General features: G+C 44.4%; 1 protein-coding gene across 1 annotated transcript in view; it reads left to right on the top strand.

Moving 5' to 3' along the window:
- The window catches only part of LOC147893724 (vacuolar protein sorting-associated protein 26B-like), a 101,973-nt gene that overhangs the window by 12,887 nt on the left and 64,833 nt on the right, over positions 1-24,253 (top strand). The window contains exon 6 of the mRNA XM_087385666.1: positions 15,243-15,287. Coding sequence (XP_087241792.1) covers positions 15,243-15,287 — 45 coding nt within the window. The remainder of the gene's footprint in view (positions 1-15,242; positions 15,288-24,253) is intronic.

Raw genomic sequence — 24,253 nt, 5'->3', positions numbered from 1 at the left:
AAAGATGATGAGGGAGACTCTTAGATTTACCCCTGGTATGGCCTTGTAGGCTAGTCCTAGTGATTTAGGCTAGTTCTAGATTAGTTAATTTTTGAGACATTTAGTCATAGGACACTTAGTCAACGTATGACACGTGGGATGTAGGCTCAACCCTTATTATGATGTACTTTCATTTTCAGTATACATGTTCAGTTCGATGGCATTGCTGCTCTGTTTTCCTACTGTTGTATTCCTGTTCCATTACCCTTCAGTGGTATGAGTAGGTTATTCCAACCTACCTTGTGGTCTTCCCTCAGCTCCTAGCTCGGGGGTGGACTTTCGTTGTGAGAAAGTTTCTGCTTCAGCCTCTGTCAGCACTGTTGCAGCTGCCACCCTCTGCAAGCGTCCTAGACCTTGGCACCTCTTCTACTGCATTCCAGGAGCTGCCCTACTGCTTTGCGACCTGTCCTGGAGCATTTTGCGTGGGACTCATGCCGTTTTCGCGGCAGTAGCTGCTTCGAAGCCACTCTTTTGAAGGTGACTGCAGGTTGCCTTATCTGGAACTGCTCTCCCTGCTGCATTTCAGAGCTCCTCTACCTCATTCTGACTCTGGTGCATTTCTGTGCAGAAGCCACCTATTGAAGCTGTTTTTTGAGCCGCTGGTGCTTATTTTGAGGTTGCAACAGACATAGTTACCAGAAACAGCCGTTTCTGGCCTGGAAATGGATACGGCGAAACAGAAACGCCGTTTCCTCCAAAAACGCCGTTTTGTAATCTCTCTCTCTCTCTCTCTCTCTCTCTCTCTGTGTGTGTGTGTGTGTGTGTCTCTCTCTCTCTTTGTGTGGCCCTCTTTCGATTATACCTTTTTTGTCTTCTTTTGATTAAAACGTTTTTCGTCGATTCGTCACCTCCTGTCGTGACTCGTCGTTTCCGCCGCCTCCTGTGTTGCTGCTCTCCATCCTGCTGCTTTCCAGCCTCTCCATCTTTGATTCCTGGGCCCTTGGCACCCGCAGCCTACTCTCGTCTCCATCTCTCCATCCTGGAGGGTGGTAGCTGCTCTCCATTGTCAGCCTGCTCTCATAGCTCTCCATCCCTGCACTACCTCTCCTCTCTTACCTGTCCATCCTCCTTCTACCTCTCATCCTCCTCCGACTCCTTCTACCTCTCCATCCTCTTTCACCTCCGTGTCCTTCTTCTACCTCTCCATTCTTTCTCCCCTCTCCATCCTCCCTCTCAAACTTCAGATTGTTGTAACTTCAAACTTGTTAGAAGTTAGAACTTAGTTCATGACACATGTTGATTGTTGAAGCATCATTCATGGATAAGAGATGATACTAGATAGATCAATCATCATAGGAATTTAGAATCATAGAAGCATGCATGATGCTTCAAGTATAGATAATGGTATTATGTATAAAAAGAAATTTTTTATACATAAGTTGTACCATATTTCAGTTTCTTCCGTTTCCATTTCGGCTGGCAACTATGGCAACAGACTAGAGTCTTTGAGTTTTGCTGTGTGGGGATCACTATTCAACAGCCACCTCTTTCGTGGAGTCCTCTCTGCTGTTGGTTGACTATTCGAACATCTGTTTTTTGCTTGTTGTTGCCTCTCCCACAAGCATCGGATATTTGTGCATGGTTTTGGAGCCTGGTTGCCACCTCTTTGAGTCGTTTTGGAGCTATTGCAGCTGTGTCTGAACAGATCGAACCTGGACTCTGCTTCAGTCGATTGTGGACTGATGCGACTCAGTTTTGGTGGATTTGCAGCTTGCTTTTGCTGAATAGAAATCTGCAGCTGTCAAGGGTTGTCTTCAGTCAACTCTGTTGTCTTGTTGATCGAATAAACAGCCTGATTTTTGGCTTTTTCTTCATTTACTCTTGCATTAGGTCCTTGTGCCTTGGGGTTCTTTTTCATGTGCAGTCAGTTGCAGCATTATGCAGGAAGCACACTCTCTTATCTAGTTGCTGTGCAAACAATTGATTTTATATGGTCAGAATCAGACATTTGCACTAGGTGGATTATCTTGGAGTTTGTGCATTTTGCCTCAGGTGCAATGGCAAATAATAATTTGTTTGGTATGCTTGCCCGTGAAGAGAAATTAGATGGCACCCACTACCCAGTGCTCTCATATGATGCATCATGTGTTGGTAGCCAAGAAGTTGTGGAATATCATCACAAGTTTTTAGGTTAGGCCTCTGTCATAGGCACCTGCCACTGTACCTGTCACTACGGGTGGCGGTAATGCTGTTGACTCTTCATATTCCAACACTACTACTCTTTTGCCTCCAATTTAAGAAGAGTTCAGATGGGATGGTTGAGAAGCACAAGCTCATGCTTTGATTGCTTTGCTAATTAAAGAGGTTATAATCCCTAACATCAGATTTTGCAGAACAGCAAACAATGCTTTGGGATAAATTGGCCTCTTTGTATCAGATCTGCAATGAAGCAAGAAACCATGGATGCCTATTTGACCAAAGTCAAGGACTTTAAAGACCAACATTGATGAAGCTCACAGAGATAGTGAGATTGTGTCCACGAAACTTTGAGGACTTCCGGACTCTTATCGAGGGTCTGTAACCACTTTGAGGTTGGTTTCCATGGCAGTCCCAACTACTACACATTCGATTAGTTTGCCACTTTGTTGTTGCAGGAGGAGCACAGCAGTGCAAATTGAAATGCGTCTATGAGTGGTGATCATGCATTTGCTACCCATCATAGAGGTAATGCAAAGATAGTAAAGTCAGTGGGAAACCTAAGTATAATTGTGGTAACACTTTTGATACAAATAGACATGTTGATAAGAAAAAGAAAAGATGCAACGATTGGGTTATGACATTTTTGAATGTAGGAAGTGCAATGAGTCAGAAAGAAGCCGCAGCAACAATCTAGCCTTGCAGTTATTGATGCTCCACCTTCATATGAGAAGAATGATCAACAAATATAGCTCATCATGATTGTGCTTTTATTGTCACATGCAAGTATAATCCTTCTGTTCATGATTGATGTATGGTTGTCACTAATGCATTTAGTACTTGGTACTTTGATAGTGGTGCTTTTAAGCACATAACTTCATGCAAGTTGTTTCTTTCTTTGAATGATGCACACTGTGACTTGTGCCAATATAATTCTTCTTATGCCGTGAAAGGTATTGGCCAAGTCGAGCTTACTTTAGCATCTGTCTCTTCAGGATGTTTAATATGTTCCAAGAATTAAAAAGAATCTTATATCCATCTCAGCCATTGCTATATCCGGATTTAGAGTTATCTTTGATGGTTATTGCTATGCCGTTCATGATTTGAGAAATGGCAACACCATTGTCATCATTGGAGCATTGACTAGAGGTCTCTACAGACTTGATGCCTATGAGAGAGACAGTCACAGCAGCACTTGCAGTAGAGGATTTAATTTTTGCAGACATTCATTTGTGGGATGAGCGTTTTGGGCATCTAAACTATGGCAGTGTGGTCAGATTGCATTCATAGAATATGGTCCCTAATGCATGCATTATCCAAACATGTCTGTGAGGGATGCGTACTTGGGAAAATGTTTTCCTTCCCTAAAGATGAAAGAGTTGGAGCAGCCCGTAAGTAGTTCATAGTGATGTGCAGCATTTGCTGGTGGGTATTGTTACTTTTGTGGATTACTTTACATGCCATACTTGGGTTTATCCTTGAAATCCAAATCAGATGTCTTTGCATGCTTTAAACAATTCCTTGCTATGGTTGAGAATGAAAGTAGACACAAGTTGGTCACACACTCCGCACTAACATCTGACCATAGGAGTGCCTAGGGTTGGGGCCCAATGAGGGCTGACCTTAGGGCCTGGCAGCAGCACCACAAGGGCCCTTATAGAGGGCAGGAGAGCCAGCCAACCAGGCTGACCAGCAGGTCGGTTGGTTAGGGCTGGTCAGCCTGCACAAGACTCAAGTCGGCCTGCATAGGGGCTATGCACCTGCATGGAAATGAGGGCAAAAGCCTCGGTTTTGAAGGTCGCAAGGGGTGGTTTTGGGACAGACTGAGTCGGCAAGGAAGGGGCTGCCAGTCGGTCATTTCAGAAGGCCTTTGGGGCTATAAAAGGGAAGGCTAGGAGCCTACATTTCAGCAGAGCAGAAAGGAGCAGCAAAGCACCATACTTGGGGCCTACATTCAAGAGGTGAAGGAGTGCAAGTGTTGCTGCAGACTTAGCTCAAGAGTGAGGCTGAGACCTAGGCTGTCTTCCAGGGCAGCAAGGAGCTGAGGTCAAAGGACGGAGAGTCTACAGACGCTCGGGGTGGAGCACGCGGGCTCAAGTTCTAGAGATATCCGGCAAATAGTAGAAGTACTTGGTGGTAAGATCAAAGGACCACGCGCTGGTCGGACTTTGGATCTATCTCTCTTTGTATTGTGTCCATAGTTTTGGACGGAAATATATTCTTTTGGTAGCTTCTCTATCTAGCTGAATTATTGTCTATTTATGAGTCTGGACATTGATTTGAAGCACATAAGTTAAAGAAGTTTGTGATTCCACTTACCACACAAACTGTGTGAGCTCCTGGGCCATTCTATTAGTCTTCCTCTGTGCGTACCCTCTGTTGGTCGATTTCTAACAATTACCTTAGCCTTGCAGGGCATTTGGGACTCTTGTGATATGCCGGACTCACTCACAGACAGTCTCATTTATCTTATTTCAAAGGGGGTAGCAGAAATTTAGTGTCTTAGTGGAGGCCTATTTCTCTTTTGGGCACTTTCTACAAAATCTTGGCTAAAGCAATCAGCCTGCTTTTGCACCAGATTTACGCAAGGGGCTTCATGCATGGCAGAAGCATTTTTGATAATATCTTCTCATTTTGAGAAGCTTCTAAGTGGGCTATGTAGAGTGGCCAAAGGCTATCTTCTTATTTTGGGAAGCTTCTGAGTGGGCTGTGTAGAGCGGCTAGAGGCTAGCCATTCTACTCTTGGATTTTGAGAAAGCTTATGACAGGGCTTCGCTTTGGATTTACAGATGCTTGGATTAGAGGGTTTCCTCCTTATATAGATCAGCCCATAGCCAGGTGCTTATTTGTAGGGTTAAGGGAGAGCGGGTCCAGGTTTCTAGATTAGTTCGCCGGGGACGTCCTCGAGCTCCTTTTCGCTTTTTGTTTGTGGCTGAAGCTATGAGTATCTACATAAGATCTCAAGCTGATATTTTTGGGTTGAGACTTTCTCTCAGACGAGAAGAAGAGCTTCTAGATAGTAAGCTGGCAGGTGATACTGCTGTTTTTTTAGATGCCACGCCACAGACGGTCATTTCTTTCAGGACGGCCTTGGATTTATTTTGTACCGTTGTGGGGACACACATCAATGGCATAAATCCTTGGATCATTGACGAGGACACTCCGGATCGGGGGAATGACATTGGCTTCACTTGGATTCAAAGGGTGTTCTCGTTAGGTATTTGGGGTGCAGATCGGTATGGTAGCTCTCCATCACAACAGCGTGTTTGGAGAGCATAAGAAGAAAGTTCCTTTTTCGGAGTTCAGCCAAGCTTGACCTTGCCTCTAGACTAGTGGTGGTTGGCCAGGTTTTGTTGGCCACGGCTTGGTGTGTATGCTCTTGCTAGTGCTGTTCTAGGGATCGTATCACTTAGCTCAAGAGACCTGTAATGAATTTTTTATGGAGTGGACTTGATGGCACAACATATATTATAGGGAAAGAGAATCAAGTTTGCCATCTCAAGAAAAGTCTCTACGGCTTAAAGCAAGCACCCAAAAGTTGGTACAATAGAATCAACAAGTATTTTGCTAATGTGGGATACATGAAGTCTAATGAAGATCATACTCTCTACTACAAAGTTCAAGGGGAAGACATCACTATTGCACTTTTGTACGTACGTGATCTCATTGTGACTAGAAGCAATGATAGCTTCATTAAAAGGTTGAAACAAGACTTATCTGCAGAGTTCGACATGTAAGATCTTGGATTTAAGCACTATTGTCTTGGTATTGAGTTCTGGAGAGACTCAGATAGCACCTTCTTGAGTCAGCTAAAGTATGTTGACAGTCTCCTGAAGAAGTTTCATATGGCAGATTGCAAGATTGTAGCCACTCCCATGGAACAGAGTTTGAAACTTACAAAAGATTCAATAGGGTAGCTACCCGATTCCTGACGAGCGCCACAGTAATCCCGGTCAGCCGTACCCCAGGTCTGAAAATAGAAGAAATATCAGTGAGTGTGATCTGTGCGTCTGTCCGCTGTCGAGTGTGTTGACGGAGAGTGTGAGGGAGAGATAGAGTAGGGAGTAGAGAGACACACTCACAGTAGTCACACACCAGTGGGTGGGGATAAAAGAATGAGTGGTACCTCCCCAAGTACACACACTAGTATATATATGGATAAGACTAGGGCCACTAAGTACCTAAGTACAATGTGTACTTAGTGTACTTAGTAGTACTAGAAAAATACTGTTACAAGGGTGGCCAGTGCCTTTACCCCAACAACCTCCCACTTAAAGGTAGTGTGCCCATAAGAGAGAGTAAAAGAAAAAACAGCAATATACATCATCATGTACAGGACTAGTTGGTCTGCTTATCCAATACCCATAAGCCGTCTGCAGTGTGCAAACCGCTCAGCAGCCAATCCTTTTGTCAACAGATCTGCTGGATTGTCATCAGTGTGAACTTTCACAAGCTGAAGTTGCTTGTTCTCAAGCACCTCCCTGATAAAATGATACTTCACGTCGATGTGCTTCGTCTTTGCATGAAAAACAGGATTTCGTGCCAACTGTATGGCACTCTGACTGTCACAATGCAACAATGGAGTATCACTAGAGTAGCCCAAATCTGCCACTAGCCGAGATAGCCATATAGCTTCCTTGCACGCCTCAGTGGCTGCAATATATTCAGCTTCTGTAGTAGACAAAGCAACGCATTGCTGCATTCTAGATACCCACGACACTGCACCTCCAGTGAAAGTGAAAACATAGCCGGTAGTAGACTTCCGGGTATCAGGGTGACCGGCATAATCAGAGTCTGTATAACCCTGCACTTTTGCATCTTGACTGCCGAAACATATACACAAGTCCTGTGTACCCTTTAGGTATCTCATGACACCTTTCACTGCATTCCAATGCTTCTTGCCAGGTTTAGCCATGTATCTGCTAACCACTCCCACTGCAAACGCAATATCGGGCCTGGTTGCAACCATAGCATACATGAGACTGCCACAAGCTGATGCATACGGAATCTTTGACATCTCAGCTCTCTCAGCATCTGTCTGAGGGCTGTCCAAAGCGCTGATTTTCACATAAGGAGGTAATGGAGTACCAATACTCTTCCCCCCCTCCATGTGAAATCTCTGCAAGACCTTGCCAATGTATTCCTTCTGAGACAAGTATAGCAACCGCTTTTCCCTATCCCGAAGTATGCGCATACCCAATATATGGTTGGCATCACCAAGATCCTTCATATCAAAGGTCTGGTGCAATCTCTTTTTTAAGGCATTCATTTCCTTATGAGATTTTCCAGCAATTAACATGTCATCCACATACAAAATGAGGATAAGTAAACTGCCATCTGAAGCTTTTTTGGTATATAAGCAGTGATCAATGTCACTTCTCCTGTAACCCTGGGTTCGCATGAATGTATCAAACTTATGATACCATTCCCTGGGTGCCTGCTTTAGACCATAAAGACTTTTCTTCAGTCTGCATACAAGCTTCTCTTTGCCCTTCACTGTAAAACCCTCTGGCTGCTGCATAAAAATTTCCTCATGTAAATCACCATGAAGAAATGCTGTTTTGACATCCATTTGGACCAAATCCATATCTGCATGTGCAACCAATGCTAATACAGTTCTGAGTGTTGTCATCTTGACAACGGGAGAGAATATCTCCTCAAAGTCAACACCATATTCCTGCTTGAACCCTTTGGCAACCAGTCTGGCTTTATGCCTTGGCTTTTCACCAGGTGTGACTTTAAGTCTATAAACCCATTTGCATGGCAGTACCTTTTTACCAGTAGGCAAGGGTACCAATTCCCAAGTGCCATTCTTGTGAAGACTGTCCATTTCAGACTTCATAGCAAGATCCCATTGAACCTTGTCTGCCCTCTGCCTAGCCTCTTTGTAGCATGAAGGCTCTCCACAATCAGTGAGCATCAAATAATCAATGCCTGGAACAAATCTTTCTGGCTGCCGCGTCTGTCTGGTTGACCTTCTAACCCAAAGACCATCATCTTGAGCTGACTGTCCAGCCTGTTCATCACCCAGAGAAGGTGGCTGTTCCATGATTCCTGGCTGCATTTGCATGTCAGGAAGATCACCTAACTGTGCCTCATCCATTGGGATGTTTTCTGCCATAACTGGCTGTCCATTAGGATCTGCTGCAGCATCATTTAATGGCTGATTATGCTGCTGTTGTGGCTGATTTACAGCCTGTCTGTGTTGCCCATGATGCCTGTCATCATCAATAGTTACTTTTAAAGGTTCCTGCTGTACAACAGGTTCCTTGAACATGATGGTTTCATCAAACACGACATCATTGCTGCGTATAAGTTTTCTGTTCTTGGGATCCCAAATCCTGTAGCCCATCTCACCTTTGTCACCGTAACCTAGGAATATGCATTTAAGAGACTTTGGATCCAGTTTAGTTCTGTCCTCCCTGCGTACATGCACATACGCGACACAACCGAAGACCCGTAGGTGTTTGTAAGACGGAGGCTTGCCCGTCCATGCTTGTTCAGGCACACCACCACATAGTCTCTTGTTTGGTGACCTGTTAATAAGGTGCACAGCTGTCTTTACAGCTTCAGCCCAAAATGTGTGGGGCAATGCAGCATGTGACAACATGGATCTGACTTTCTCTTGAATGGTTCTGAACATTTTTTCAGCTGTACCATTCTGTGGAGGATCATATGGTGTAGACAAAACCCTTTGGATACCCTTTGCCTCACAGAATTCTTGAAATTCTTTGGACAAGTACTCTCCACCATTGTCAGATCGTAAGGCTTTAAGTTTTTTGCCTGTCTCATTTTCAACCAGTGCAACAAACTTAGTGAAAGCCTTGAACGTATCACTCTTCTTTCTGAGAGTGTAAACCCACACTTTGCGGGTGGCGTCATCTATGAATGACAGTATGTACTTTGAACCTCCTAAAGAGAGTGTAGGCATCTCACACACATCTGTATGTACTAGCTCCAAGAGCTGTAATTTCTGATTTGACCTTCTCTTATGAGGTATTTGTACTTGACGACCGTAGAGACAAAATTCACATTTCTGCAAATCTGAATATTTTAGACTCGGCAAGTAACCAAAATGAGCCAATTGCTCCATTCCCTTAATACTCATATGGCCAAGCCGGCTATGCCACAATGAAATCTTTGGCAGCTCGGTGGCATTTACATCAGAATGCGGACAATGTCCAGCATGAAGTGAGTACAAAGTATCAACCTTAGGACCCCTGGCAATAGCCATTGCCCCTTTGCTGATTTTCCATTTCTGACTTCCAAAGGTGGTATGATAACCATCGTCATCCAACAACCCTGTGGAAATCAAGTTTTTCTTCACCTCAGGAACATGCCTGACCCCTTTGAGCATTAACTGCTGGCCATTTTCAAGCACAAGTCTGACATCACCTATACCAATGATAGAACATGCATGGTTATCACCAAGAAAGACAACTCCCTTCTGCCCTCCTGCATATCTGACAAACAGATCTCTGTAGGATGTCACATGAAAGGAAGCTCCTGAATCTATAATCCAGGAAAACATATTTGATCCATCACCAGCATGAAGTGTATGAGCCTCCAGTGAAGAGGTGAAACATATCTCATGTCCACTGTCACTGTCACTAACATAAGTAACATTCAGCTCCTCTTTTTCTTTGCCCTTAGACTTGCCTTGAGCCTTGCCTTCTTTGGCTCTCTGGTCATTCTTCTTTTGAAAACACTTTTTCTCAATATGTCCCTTCTTGCCACAATAGTTGCATACAAGATCACTCTTAGAGCGGGACTTGCTCCTCTCTCTTTCTTTGTCTTTACCACGTGTTTTGGACCTGCTGCGTGCATTCAAAGCATTTGACTTCCCAATAGCATTGTTCTTTCTGTTCATCTCTTCCTGTAGAAGAGCACTCTCCACATCTGCAAATAACAGAATGACATTTGAGTTGCTGGTAGAAGTCCTGAATGTGTCCCATGACTCAGGTAGAGAACATACAGCTCATCATCGAGCTTCAACCCCTGGTTGATCACCTGGCTGAATATGCTGTTAAACTCAATAATATGAGTGGACATAGCTGTCCCCTCCTTCATTTGAAGACCAACAAGCTTTTTCAGCCAGTAAGCTTTTCCCGTGGCACTTTTCTTGGCATAAGTATCCTCAAGGCGTTGCCACATTTTCCACGCAGTAGGTTCATCCCTGATGCCTACAACCAGTGAATCAACAACTGTAAGCATAATGGTCGACCTGGCCAAGCCATCCATCTTCTCCCACTGCTCATCAGTAATGTTGGAGGGCTTAACACCCTTCTCCTTTATAGGTTTGTACTGGTCCTTCTGCATCAACACATTGTAGCACTGTGTCCTCCATATGTCGTAGTTTTTAGCTCCTTCGAGCTTCTTTATCTGGAACAAGGACGACACGTCGCTGCTGGAACTCATGGTAAAGAAAATAGAGTTTGACTCCCTGTAGTCGTGCAATTAAGCACTAGTTACTCCAAGAAAATTCCCCCGCAGCGGAAGTACGATCAGAAAATGAACTGGGTACTGTTTCAGTGGCATAAAACCAACTGAAAGTCTTTCTCCCACTTGCTGCAGAAACAGTACAGCAATCTGTTCCTGTCTTTTTGCTGGCGAAAGTGCGGTACAGCTCCTTCAAAGTGTTCCAGAAAAAGCCCAGAACTATTTTCTGAAAAAATAGCAGTACTTTTTGACCTTTTTGACAGTGAAATCTGGTCAAACTTGCTGGTTGACAGTCCCGGACTGTCAAAAAAAAAAAAAAAAAACAGTGAATCTCAGATTGTGGATGAAGATCTCTGATTTTAGACCTCCATATGCTCCAGAAACTTCCCCCCCAACTGAATTCACAGTTTGGAAGTGAGATTGCTCAAAAGCCCTTTGAAAGCATGAAGAAAATCAGAGATTTGACCCCAATTAAAAGATTGACCTTTGACCAAAAAAAAAAAAGCTGTAAGTCAAATTTCCACTTTCAAAGCATAGTAGTGCTTTACGAGATAGCCTGATGCATGTAGAGTGCTCCCACTTGACAGATTTCTGGTCAGGCTACAAAAGCCCCAAATTTGACTAAAGTCAAACTTGGTCAAAATCGACTAAATCTGTACCAAATGTGGATGTACTTGCAGCAACAAACTAAAGCATTTGTCCCAAGCATAATAGCATCAAAAGCCCCTTGAATTTGCTGCACATTCCGTGCATTAACACAGTAAATGGCATCAACTGCTACTGCTCACAAGGCATGTGCGGGTACACACTGACAAAAGCATAAACCTCTGCCCAAGTGTCAAGCATACACACTTCTAGCACAGAAACTTTGGTAAGCTGCTCTGCAAATCCACAAGAACCTTAACAGCATAATCACCCTCTTCGGGCTGTCCCAGCATCACTTCCCAGACACAAAAGGCCTGCACACAACCCGGAGCTGTTACTGGAAGCCCAACTCAGTCACACAGCTCTCACAGGCTGTCACTAATGCCAAATCCCTGAAGTTCTGGCCTGCGCAGATGCAGCCCTTGGCTGCGACGTGCAGCCACGCCCTACGTCCTGCAGCTTTGGCTCGCAGCTTTGGCTTGCAAGCAAGCGCAAAGGCGCTACTGCAAGCCTTTGGCTGCGTCGTGCAGCCACACGTTGGCTGAGCCGCCCGTGCTCCCGCCTTTCAGCAGCTCCAGCTACGCCGCCCGCGCCATCGCTTGCAGCTCCAGCTACGCCGCAGCTACCACGCCCGCGCCTCGCCTTGCAGCAGCCCTTGGCTGCGACGTGCAGCCACGCGTTGGCTGTCGCGATCCCGCCTTGCAGCCACGTCCTGGCAGCGATGCCCGCGATCCCGCCTTGCAGCCGCGTCTTGGCCACGATGCCCGCGATCCCGCCTTGCAGCTGTGGCTGTCGCGATTCGTCCGTACGGCTGTACGGACGATGTACGGCCGTACGGACTTGTCCGTACGGTAGGGGTAGGCTAGGGAGAGAGGGAGTGGAAGCAGAGGGAGAGAGCCCGTCGGCTCTGATACCAATTGACGGAGAGTGTGAGGGAGAGATAGAGTAGGGAGTAGAGAGACACACTCACAGTAGTCACACACCAGTGGGTGGGGATAAAAGAATGAGTGGTACCTCCCCAAGTACACACACTAGTATATATATGGATAAGACTAGGGCCACTAAGTACCTAAGTACAATGTGTACTTAGTGTACTTAGTAGTACTAGAAAAATACTGTTACAAGGGTGGCCAGTGCCTTTACCCCAACATGTGTCGCATCTTGATTTCGGGGTCTCTGTCTCTCCTGCTATCTGTGGCTGGGGGGGCAACATGCTCTGATTGGAAGAATCAGTGATCATACTCTGGGATGGGCTAGGCAAGGACCCCTGCTCGTGTCTCCGTGATCTGATGAGATGCTCTCTATGTCAGACCGCCTAGTGGATATAAGCTGCCAGCCATCTCTGATCTGGGTATGAGAGTAGTCTGGAGAGGCCCTCGAAACCAAGTAAAGGCTTCAAAGTGGAGGAAGTTGAAATGCTAGGTTTGCTACAGCAATATCAGGATATTTTCTAGGAACCACCCCCTCGTTTTCCCCCTAAAAGGGAAGTTGATCATGCCATTTTTTGGAGAAAGGATCAAAGCCCATCAAGAAGGCTCCTGTTATCAGAGGCAGAGAAAGATCAGGTTGCCAAGCAAACTTAGGAGTTGTTGGACAAAGGCTTCATCACTCATAGTCAATCTCCATTTGCCTCTTTCTGCTTTGTTGGTGAAGAAGAAGGATATCACTTTCAGTTTATGCATTGAGTATAGGGAGTTGAATAAAATGATTATTAAAAATAGCTTCCCCATCTCTAGGGTGGGGGTGGATCATTTGTTGGATGAACTGAAGGGATCTAGATACTATTCTAAGATAGACTTCAGGTCAGGATGGGTAGTTGATACCTTCAATCCTCTGTCAGCTTATGTGCTCCTAGGGAGCTTCAGTAGGTTGCTTAGATGTCGCACAAGAGGCCTCCTTGTTACTCTGCAACATAGCCAATGGCTTGCATTTCGAGTCGCACCCCATACGACGTCATTGGCTCTGTAATCTATGTTCTTTACCATATATGTTCTAAAATTTGTATGATGATGAAAGTAAATGTTGTTTCAATTTTAATTGATGGCTGTTTAGATTTCGAGTGTTAATTAAATAAATTATTGGAAACATGCTTCTGCTAAAGCACAATTTTGACAATTAAGAGGATCTGAGTCCCATTGGGAATCCTCGGTGCTGTTTCTAGGCTCTTGCTGATGTGGTGTGTCTGAAACTCAAGGTCCCAATCTTTAACGTTTTCCAATCCCATCTTTCCCTGTGAAGGAGTTAGTAAATCTATTGTTGTTGGGGGCTGTGTCTAGAAGCAGGCTGCACGAGTTTGGATCTGAATTGGGTGACCTCATGCACAAAAAGTGCAATGCATCTCTGGTCTAACAGTCAATTACTTTGCTCATATCCTCATATCTGTGAATGAAAAGGCAGTATATCTCCCTCAGATCTCATAGTGTCTTGGGCATTGCATCAAGATCACAAAGAGTGCAGAGTCTGTCTCTATGATGCAGTGTGGCTGCAATCTGGCCCATGGTGATCCGTACTGTGTGAGATAGATGGATCTGTAGGTACTTTGGAATCACGTTCTTTTGCCTCTTTATATGAAAGTCTTCACAAAGGTTGAATATGTATGATCACTCTAAAGTTTGGAGTAGGTGGGACACTCCAAGATATGTATAATCACTCTAAATTATATTGGATATAGGAGTAGATGGGACACTCTAAAAAGGCAAGCTACATTGTTCTCATCTTTTGTTGTTTATATACCATGAATAACCTCTTCAAAAGTGGAATATGTTTGATTACTTGAGAGTTATGTTGGATATAGGAGTAGTGGGACACTCCCAGAATGCAAGCTTCATTGTTCTCATCTCTTTTTGGTTACATACCTTGAATTTTATTTCCGCCACCTTTCTGTCTAGCATCTCTAATGATACAAGCCTGTATGCATAGATTGATTTCTCTCCTGATTATTAGCTCATATGGGTATGGCTGACCCCCCATTCTTCGAAGATAGTATCTTTTGTATTCCTGAAGTTGAAATACATGACTAAAGATTCCAAGGGCTTTAGAAGTCTAGGTATGCAGTTGAGGGACTGCTCTGCTGCCCCTCAATGCTGCTTACCCACACCAGGAAGCCCAGATCATCTCCTCACTAGCAAGCCGATCATAATTTGCCATAGATGGCTAGAGTAACGGGCCGATTGTTCCACGCGGCACAGTTCTGAACATGTGACCGTGCCCTAAGATGATGCCAGTCTGACACAACCCTCTTGGTGGATAGTTACGTCTAGTGGTCAGTCCTCTTAGAGTGACATAACCTCCAAGGCCTCTTGCTGGTTCTGTGAATAAGGAGTGACAAAATGGGCCATCTCTAATTATTCCACTTTTTGTACTGGAGTTTGAACAAGTGGGTAACATATGCATTTTTTCCTATGCAGGAATGATGCATGTGACCTGCTTCCTGATTGAAGTCAAATAGGGATCGTGACTCTGATACAAATTGACCCTCATGCTCTTGTAGGTGATGCCATTGCCAACAACTGTTGGATATCAACTTGTTGGGGAATTAATTGAAAACCTCAGTCACCCACATTTGTGAAAGTCTCTGTCTATGGTTTCGCATATGATCATGTTCTGGACTGTTGCTGTACAGTGTAGACATACATGGCAATTATTTATTTGTTTTAGTTTTTTTGCTTCATGTAATTTTAATGCTCGAACTAGTGCTTTTAAATTTGAAGGATCGCAATGCACCTTTTCCTGTTTACAATCTTCCTGGCTAGGTGGAATTGCTGTAAAGAATGTTACAATGAATCCCCTCAACAGTTTTTTCTCACTTTTTATGTCGAGAATGGATCTCATAGTCAATGACTTTTTTGCTTGTGGAAATCTGGATCTACAGACTGAAAGCACATACTGTCAAGGTCATGACGGTATTTGCTATAGAGATTGTGTATTGTTCTGCAAATGTAATAATAACGCCTCAATCTTCTGATAAATGTTATTTTTTGCAGAGTTGTCTTTGGAAAGAGGTCACATCTATGATTTCACATCTCTTGGTAAGTTGTAGGATTCAAAATCATTGTTGTGTACCTTTTTTTGAAATCTGCAACTTGTTTGAAAATATTTGATCTCAAGCTGCCAATAAAAAAAAGGATTTTGTGAAGGGCTGAGTGGACTCAATGAAACTCTCTCTCTAAATGCTATACTTGAACACATTAAAAGGTCTTTGGGGATTGAACAGATGTTTATTGGCAGGCATGAATGCATTTCTAAGTTCAATTCACGAACACTTGTTGCTGATATATTAACACAAAGACAATGTCCCGAAATCTCATCCAGCTCCCCTTGCTTCACTCTACTTCTAGTCAACCTACCGCCCCCCTCAATTGTAAGAAATCCTAGATTTACTATATTTAGAAATGTGCTAAGAAACATAAAGGAGACTGAAATAGCAGAGAACAAGGAATAATTGTATTGCTTGAGTGTCTGTAGTGTATCTGTAGTGTGTCATCCATACAATTGGCCCTCTCTTATATAGAGAGTGAAGAGTCACACATGAAAAGGTGTGTACTCCAAAGTGTATGTGCATGAAGAGGTGTGTACCCCTTGTGAAGGGTGTGACCCTTGATGAGAGGGTACATTACAATAGAAGTGTCTCTTCAATAGAGTGTCTCTTGTGAAGGGTTGTGCCTCATAGGAAGTGTCCCGTCGAAAGGGCATACCCTTCCACAAGTGTCCATTCATCAAACCATCCATAAGTCTAGATATAGAGAAAGGAATACGTCACAGATCGTGACATCCCCTCCCACTCAAAATAAGACCCTGGTGGAGATAATGAACTGATGCAGAAAATATCACGGTAAATTCTGACAATACTGCTGTAAAATGTCAGGGTACTGTTGTAAGTCTTCATTAGATTGCCAAGTAGCGTCGGAGTCGTCCAGATCTCGCCAAAGAACAAGGAATTTTGTGATAAGTCGATGTCGAGTCTCTCGCTGTCGATGGTTTAGAATACGCTCAGGAATAAGGAGAACATAATCGTCTTCGATTTCTGGGACATAATCACCTGCAGGAGGAACTACTTCATCGCCTGGAATGTACGTCTTTAGCCAAGAAATATGAAATGTCGGATGGATTTTACCCCATGATGGTGGTAATTTGAATTTGTAACTTAAAGGTGAATTTTTCTTGATGATCTGGAAAGGTCCATAGTATCTTGGTCGCAACTTAGGAAACACAGACTTAACCGTCTTATAGCGATGTGGGGCTACAAATAATAGCATCATGTCACCAGTGTCAAATTCCAGGTGACGTCTATGTTTCTTGGCAGACCGTTGATACCGCTCTTGCGCTTTTCACATATGATCCCTGACTTGGAGTAGAATGTCTTGCATTTCTTGAACCAGTTGATCAGCTAGGGCCACTCGATGTTGAAGTACAAAATTCGTTGGTACAATCGGAGTGTGTCCATAAGCTGCTTGGAATGGAGTCATGCTGATGGCACTATGGAAAGAGTTATTATAAGCAAACTCAAGGAGTGGTAAATACTCTTCCCAAGCTGCTAGGCGTGACTGAATATAATGTCGAAGCATTTCTTCCAGAACTTGGTTGACTCTTTCAGTCTAGCCATCTGATTCTGGGTGGTAGGCTGAACTGAACAGTAGAGTTGTACCCAAAGATTCGAACAGTGAAATCCAAAAGTGACTGGTAAACTTAGGATCTTTGTCGGATATGATATTCTTGGGCAATCCATGGTGTCGGAAGATGTGTTGTATGAAGAGTTTGGCGATGTCCGGAGCCTGTGCACTGCTTTTGCAAGCAACAAAGTGTGCCATTTTGGACAGTCGATCAACAATTACCATAATCTGAGTGTTACCTCTGGAGGATCGTGGTAGTGTTGTAATGAAATCCATGGAAATACTTTCCCACCTTTCAGTTGGAACTGGAAGAGGCTGAAGAAGTCCTGCTGGAAGTCGTCGGCTTGCTTTCATTTGTTGACAAGATAAGGAAGATGTAACCATTTTGATGATGCCGAAGTCTTTATCATTGAAATACTTTCCTTTGAATGAATTTGGAACATCCACAGATAATGTAGAGATTACCATAGCTGATGCTAGAGTTAACCTGCTGAGAGCATCTGCAACTACATTGCGTAGTCCTGGAATGTACTCAATGGTCATGTGAAAGTTGGCCAGAAACTCAACCCAGCGTGCTTGTCGAGCGTTCATGACTGGCTGAGTAAAGATATACTTTAAAGAGTGATGGTCTGTCTTGACCACCGAGTCGGCTCCCATGAGATAATGTTTCCAAGAGCGATAAGCATGTACAACGGCAAGAAACTCCTTATCATAAAGCGGGTATTGGGTTTGGATATCAGAATGTTTATGGCTGTCAAAAGCAATAACTCTGCCTTCTTGCATCAAGACTGCTCCTGTAGCGATGTCGGAAGCGTCGGTCATGACCTCAAATGGAAGGTTTGGGTCAGCAATAGCCATAACTGGTGTGGTAGTGAGTGCTTGCTTGAGTTGTTGGAAACTATACTCTGTTTCGGGAAGCCACTGAAAAACTGCTGTGCTTTTCAATAATTCGGACATAGGAGCTGTGATTTCGGAAAACTGATAGACCTTTGTATGGTAGAAGTTTGCCAATTCGAGAAAAGAGCGGACATCATGAACATTCTTAGGAGTAGGTCAGTTTCGGATTACCTCGACCTTCTTGGGATCCACAGAGATGTCTTGAGCTGAAATAACATGTCCCAAATATTCGAGTTGGGTCCTGAAGAACTCACTCTTCTCAATGTTGATGTAGAGAGATTTTGCGCGGAGAACTTCAAAAACTTGGTGAAGATGTTGTTTGTGCTCATGTAGGGATCTGCTGAAAACGAGGATGTCATCGAGGTAAACGATGACGAACTTATCGAGGAAAGGCCTGAAGATGTCGTTCATTAGTGTCATGAATGTGGCCGGGGCATTGTTTAACCCAAAAGGCATGACCAAACATTCATAGTGTCCATACTTTGTTCGAAAAGCTGTCTTGTACTCATCGCCTTCTCGTATGCGAATTTGATGATAACCTGAATGAAGATCAATCTTTGAGAATTGTGTTGCTTGTAGAAGTTGATCGAAGAGGTCATCGATGCGAGGCAATGGATACTTGTTTTTGATAGTGAGCTTGTTGAGGGCTCGGTAGTCGATGCAGAGGTGCATTGGCTTATTCTTTTTTTCCACAAGTAGTACAGGAGATCCGAAAGGGCTGCGACTGGGCCGAATGTGACCTTTGTTGAGTAGTTCGGTGACCTGTCTTTGGATTTCTTCATTTTGAGTGTAAGAAACCCGATAAGGAGGTTTTGACGGTGGATTATTGCCGGGAATAAGTTCGATTGGGTGATATACTGGTCGTCGAGGTGGTAACTGCTTTGGCAATTCCTGTGGAAAAATATCCAGGTAGGGCTGGAAAAAAGGTTGGTTGAGGTATTTAGGAGGATCCTTTGTTGGTGTCTCCTCGACTGCCGTAACCAACAGAAGTGAAGTCTTTACTTGGCGTGGCGTTTACGAACCCACTTCTTTACTTGTAGGGCAGAGGCAACTGGGGTTGAAGGAGAGTCCCTAGAACCAGTTAGCTCAATAAGTTTTCCCTGGTGGACAAATTGGATAGTATGGTTGCGAAAACTGATTGATGGATCATAGTCGTAGAGCCACTGTTGTCCAAGTATGACATCGTACCGAGAAAGAGGCATGATGTCGAAGTTCAACTTGTCCGTATAATGTTGGATGCGAAAAGACAAGTTTTTTATTCTGGTGTTGCACAAGAAGGTAGTTCCATTTGTGAGTTCAATCTGATAGTCCATGAGACTAGGACTGGTGGTCAACCGAAGTTTGTCGACCATAGAACTAGCTAGGAAGTTATGAGAGCAGCCACTGTCGATGAGGATAGTGACCGTTGTTCCACGAATCGATCCTTGAACACAAAGTACTTGAGTGGCCAGGGAAGGTTCGGGGTTGCTGGCAAGGCTCAGGTGGATGGTATTTGCCATTCGAACAACTTTGCCTTTCTTGTCTTGTGCTGGGGTAGCATCTTCTGTTTGGGAAGTGCTAGGTTGCATATTGGAATTTTGCTTTGGTCGCTTGGGACAATCGAACCATCTATGGTCGCCTGTGCAGATGGTACAAAGTCCTTTTGTGGTGGAGTTGTTCTTCTTGTCAGTGGCCGCACCTTTATGTTGGGGATGTCGGTAATGACTTTGTGAAGAAGAAGAGGCACGATCCTTGGAGGAGTGCTTCTGTTGGAATCCAGCATACGATTTCTGAGACTTCTGGGAATCTTGAGACTGTCCCTGACCTTGATGACCCGAGTTTTTTCGAAACCTGAGGTTATCTTGAGGGCGAGTAGCTTTGGCCATAGTAGAGTTCTGTGTGCGATTAGCACTCTGCTTCCCTGTGTTTTGGAAATCTGTAATGCGCTCTGCGTAAGCAATAGCGCCAGCTGTGGTGGTGATGTTTGCTTTGAGGACATCAATGCGTAACGAGGGATTTAGGCCTGAGATGAAAGCATGAAGGCAATCATCCTCAGTTAAACCATCAATCTCTAGCACCAATGTGGTGAACTGAGAGATGTAGGAAGACAGGGAGTCTGTTTGCTCCAACTGTTGGAGTTTTGAACGTGCTTGGAAGTCCGCATTGGCAGGTATGAACTGCTTACGGAGCACGTGTTCAAAACGTTCCCAGGTTAACACACTTTTGCCGTCCTTTAAGCGTCTTTGCCACCATAGAAAAGCTGTATCCTTGAGGAGGGAGGTTGCCAAGGCGATCTTTTTGCCTTTAGTGAGGTCAACAGTATCAAAATACATGCGCAATTTTGCGAGCCATTGGTCAACTGTTCGGCGATTGCGTTGACCAGTGTAGGCTTCCAGAAGTTTGATGTCAAGTCTTTTAGTTTTGGAAGCTTGGAGTAAACGGTAGAGGGCACGGAGTTCAGTGTTTTCTACCTCAGGTGGGAATGAATCCGCAAAGTCGTGTGGTTGCGTCACGTCATCCTCTGTATGTGTGGTACTGCGAGAATCTTGGAGTTGTTGGACTTTCTGGACCAAGTCGGAGATGCTGTCCTGAAGCTGGGAAATTTGAAGTTGCAGTAATGTTTCGCCTTGTATGTTGACTTCAGGGGTCTTTTTTGGACTTGAGTCTTTGATCTCTGGAGAGGCTGCACGCGAGCGTTGCGACATATCTGAGGTTCCTGTGAGAAAAGCACGAACCTGCGCTCTAGTTTGTACCATTCCTGGAAGAAGATTCGGGCTGCTCCCTGAGGTTGCTCATGTTGGAGGGGGCAAGCGAGGCAGGATGGAACCACCCGTGGAAATCTGGTAAAGGAGGTCGTGTTTGAGGTAACACTGGTGATGCCGAAATGGGTGTTACTGCTCGTGAGAGTACAGGAGTAGGTTGCAGAGTCCACGGATCTGAGAAAGGATAAGGAGCTGCTGTCGGAAGTGGAGGATATCCAGGAGGAGTGCCTTCAGAGTGTAAATACTGTCTTGGGGAAGGTACAACCTGTATAGGAGGATATCTGGGAGCTGAAGGAGGTGGAGAGTACCCTGGAGATGCCGAAGGTGAGGGGTAAAATTCTCTCCAAAGATGGACAGCAAACTCATGAGGAATATCGGGTTCTGGGTATCTTCGTGTCTCGTGGAACACAACCTGGACTGTGCTGAGGAAGTAATGTAACTGAGGTGTCTCACGCAGAAGGTATAGGATGTGGTCCAAATCACTAGGAGGGCACGTGACACAGAAGACCCACGATGCCAAAGCTCCGAAATGGGCTGGTTGTGCAATCTGAACACGATATTGTGTGGTAGATGATGCCTGAGGTGTCCTTGAAATGCCGGGTGAATTACCAGGGGTTTCCATGCTTTAAGGGAGCGTCTTTCATTTGCTGCAATTGGATAATGACAAGAGAATACTTAAAAGTAGAATGGAAAGAATCCACTTGGCATTGATGTAAATTTGTTGCGTAGAAAAGGCCTGCAGATTTCTGTCCGGAGGTCCTTGTTGCAGTGGGTTGCGAGGAGCAGATCTGGGCCTGGCTGGTCCGGATTGGAAAACAGGAACAGGGTGCATTTAACAGGCTGTCTTCATCGCGATAGGAGGGCTGAACCGCTGCTGAACTGGCAGATAAGGTGGCGAAACAAGGGGGGGGGCAGGCTGTCAATGGCAAAACAGGCTGCAGGCTGGATCGCGATAAAAGGCTTCCAAGGCTGCAGGCTGGATCACGATAGAGGCTGGCGAAACCAGGCTGCAGGCTTCCAAGGCTGATTTGCGGCAGAAATGGCAGGCTGGCGCTGATCTAGCGCTGCAGGCTGGCAGGGAACCAATTTCAAAAATTGGCGAGGGCAGGGGCTGCATATGGCGAGGGGGGCAGGGCAGCAAACGGCGAGGGGGCAGGAGCAGCAAACCGGCGAGGGCAGGGGCTGCGTAGGGAGGCAAGCCACCTTGACGAAATCTGTACGGGCGTTGAAAAATGGAGCGTCCCTTTTGTTTTTCGTTTGTGGCTGCCTATGGTGGGTGGTTGCCCAAAAAATTTAAAGGGTGGGTTTATTTGACCCTTGGGTAATCTAGGATAAACCTAAGGTTTGGGGCTGGGTTTTCCTTTTTAACCCCTCTAGGTACCCTTTTATATAAGGTGCTTGGTTCCAAAAGGTGTGCCTATTCGAAGGGGTGTGACCCTTGGAATAGGTGCACCTTTTCATGAAGGGGTGTGTCCCTGTTTTTAAAAGGGGTGTCCCCACATGAATAGGTGTGTCCTTTTTGCCACGATGGGGTGTGTCCCTTGGGTGAGGAGTCAAGACTCTTCATGAAAAGGTGTGTCCGATGGTGGAAAAGGTGCGTCCCTTGGTTTTGGGACAGCCCAAGCACATGAAAAGACATGATTTTTGTCGTGTCCATTCACATCAACTCGTGATGTGTGGGAGATGGAGAGGCCATTGATGACTTTAGGCAGGGTTGGCGCTAAAAATTTTTACGCTCATTCTCTCCATCTCTTCCATGCAAAATGTGCACGAATATCCTTCTAGTGGAAAGAGATGTATGAGATAGGCGCTAGAAGGTGGGGGGCATTTCCTACAGGCAGGAGCGAAATTTGCTCTGATACCACTGTAAGAAATCCTAGATTTACTATATTTAGAAATGTGCTAAGGAACAGAAAGGAGACTGAAATAGCAGAGAACAAGGAATAATTGTATTGCTTGAGTGTCTGTAGTGTGCCATCCATACAATTGGGCCTCTCTTATATAGAGAGTGAAGAGTCACACATGAAAAGGTGTATACTCCAAAGTGTATGTGCATGAAGAGGTGTGTACCCCTTGTGAAGGGTGTGACCCTTGATGAGAGGGTACATTACAATAGAAGTGTCTCTTCAATAGAGTGTTTCTTGTGAAGGGTTGTGCCTCATAGGAAGTGTCCCGTCGAAAGGGCATACCCTTCCACAAGTGTCCATTCATCAAACCATCCATAAGTCTAGATATAGAGAAAGGAATACGTCACAGATCGTGACATCAATTACCTCCCCCCCCCCCCCACCGCCTGCCCCACGAAAAAAAAAAAACCCGTCCTAGTGACCCTTCCTCTCTTCCCCCAGCCCCATGGCTCCGTGATGGGAAATAACGAGTGTCTTGCTATGAAATGTACTTTGTACTCGCTTGCAATCATCTTTCTTGCCTCAAGATTTCATAGCCAACACATATACCTTTGATTGATTCATTAAGTCTTCTTTCTTGCATCAGGGTGGTGCAGACATTCGCCTGTGATTGAAATATTCTTAGATGATCAATTTAAGCTTTTGACTTGTAAAAGCTCTTCTAAAGCCTTATTCCTCTTACTTTTACTCCTATTATGGAGGTATTGAGCTGTGTGTACTACCTGATCACATTTGATTATACTTTTAGTTTCCTCTCCCTTTGTTTGCCATATGTTTAGCAAGACCACCTTGCTACAAATTATGGGAAGTATTGCGCTATATATTGATTCTTTTTGCTTTACTGAATTTAATAAACTTTCTTTGTTTATTCTCTCCCTTTATCCGATCTAAAAGCCTTTATACATTGCCTTGTGTTGACTATAACAACAAACTCATTGAAGTAGTTAAGAGTCGTGGATTTCTGTTTCAAGAAGTATACCTGAGTAATCATTTATCATGTCATGAAATATATTGTGCCACCCATTGCACTGCATAATCCTGATTACATGAGTTTAAGGATTCTTTCTTGATGCTTGTTCAGTATACATTCTTTGCCAATCATCTTCCCTTGCTGGAGATGAGGCAGCCTGTTCACAAGACCTTTTCTGATCATAAGGAGCAGATTTCACCAATCACGTGTCCAAATCTTTTGTGCCATAGATTTGCATCTTATTCAGTTGAGGGGTGTAGGCTTAAAGTTTGGTATTGAAATTATAAGTCTCTTTCATGAACTCCTTAAGCAATGACTTTGAAGTCATCGATTCTGTCTTTGATGAGACACTCATTGGCATTAAATTCAACTTTCTTATTTTTTAAATTTGTTATACTATCAGATAGAAGATTTTCTCAAGTCTCGGAACATCAAGGCATTATGTATATCTCAGAACTGCATATTTGATTAGTCAAGATCGATTCATGAACTCTCCATGAAGTGACAGAATGTGAATCTTGGCCCTTTTTGCAACTACTGAACTACTGCTCATCAATACTTATTCTCATCTCTTCAGTTGTTGGAGCTACAGTCTCTCTCAGTATTCGGCATGGAAATGTAGGCTGAAACGGGGTCCGAAGTGGGCAAAAGAGGTTCGGATAGAGAGAGGCACGGGCATGTGCAGTGCCAATCTAACAGTTCTAATGTTATAAATCTGAAGAAACATGTTTCCAGCCAATCTCTCACACAGGGTTGGCAAGTTTTGATGTGAGGCCAATTATGGCTGGACTTTGTTTCTAATTTTAATGTAGGGAGCTATGTACTCTTTCTTTTTTATGGCACCCCAAGTGGATAGGAGAGATTTGGACA

This window comes from Dipteris shenzhenensis, chromosome 15 (genome assembly GCF_047967505.1).
Source record: "Dipteris shenzhenensis isolate YYH24624 ecotype China chromosome 15, Dip_SZ_1.0, whole genome shotgun sequence".
NCBI lineage: Eukaryota > Viridiplantae > Streptophyta > Polypodiopsida > Gleicheniales > Dipteridaceae > Dipteris > Dipteris shenzhenensis.
Note: the sequence above shows the minus strand (reverse complement) of the source record. Positions and strands in the feature narration are given on the sequence as shown.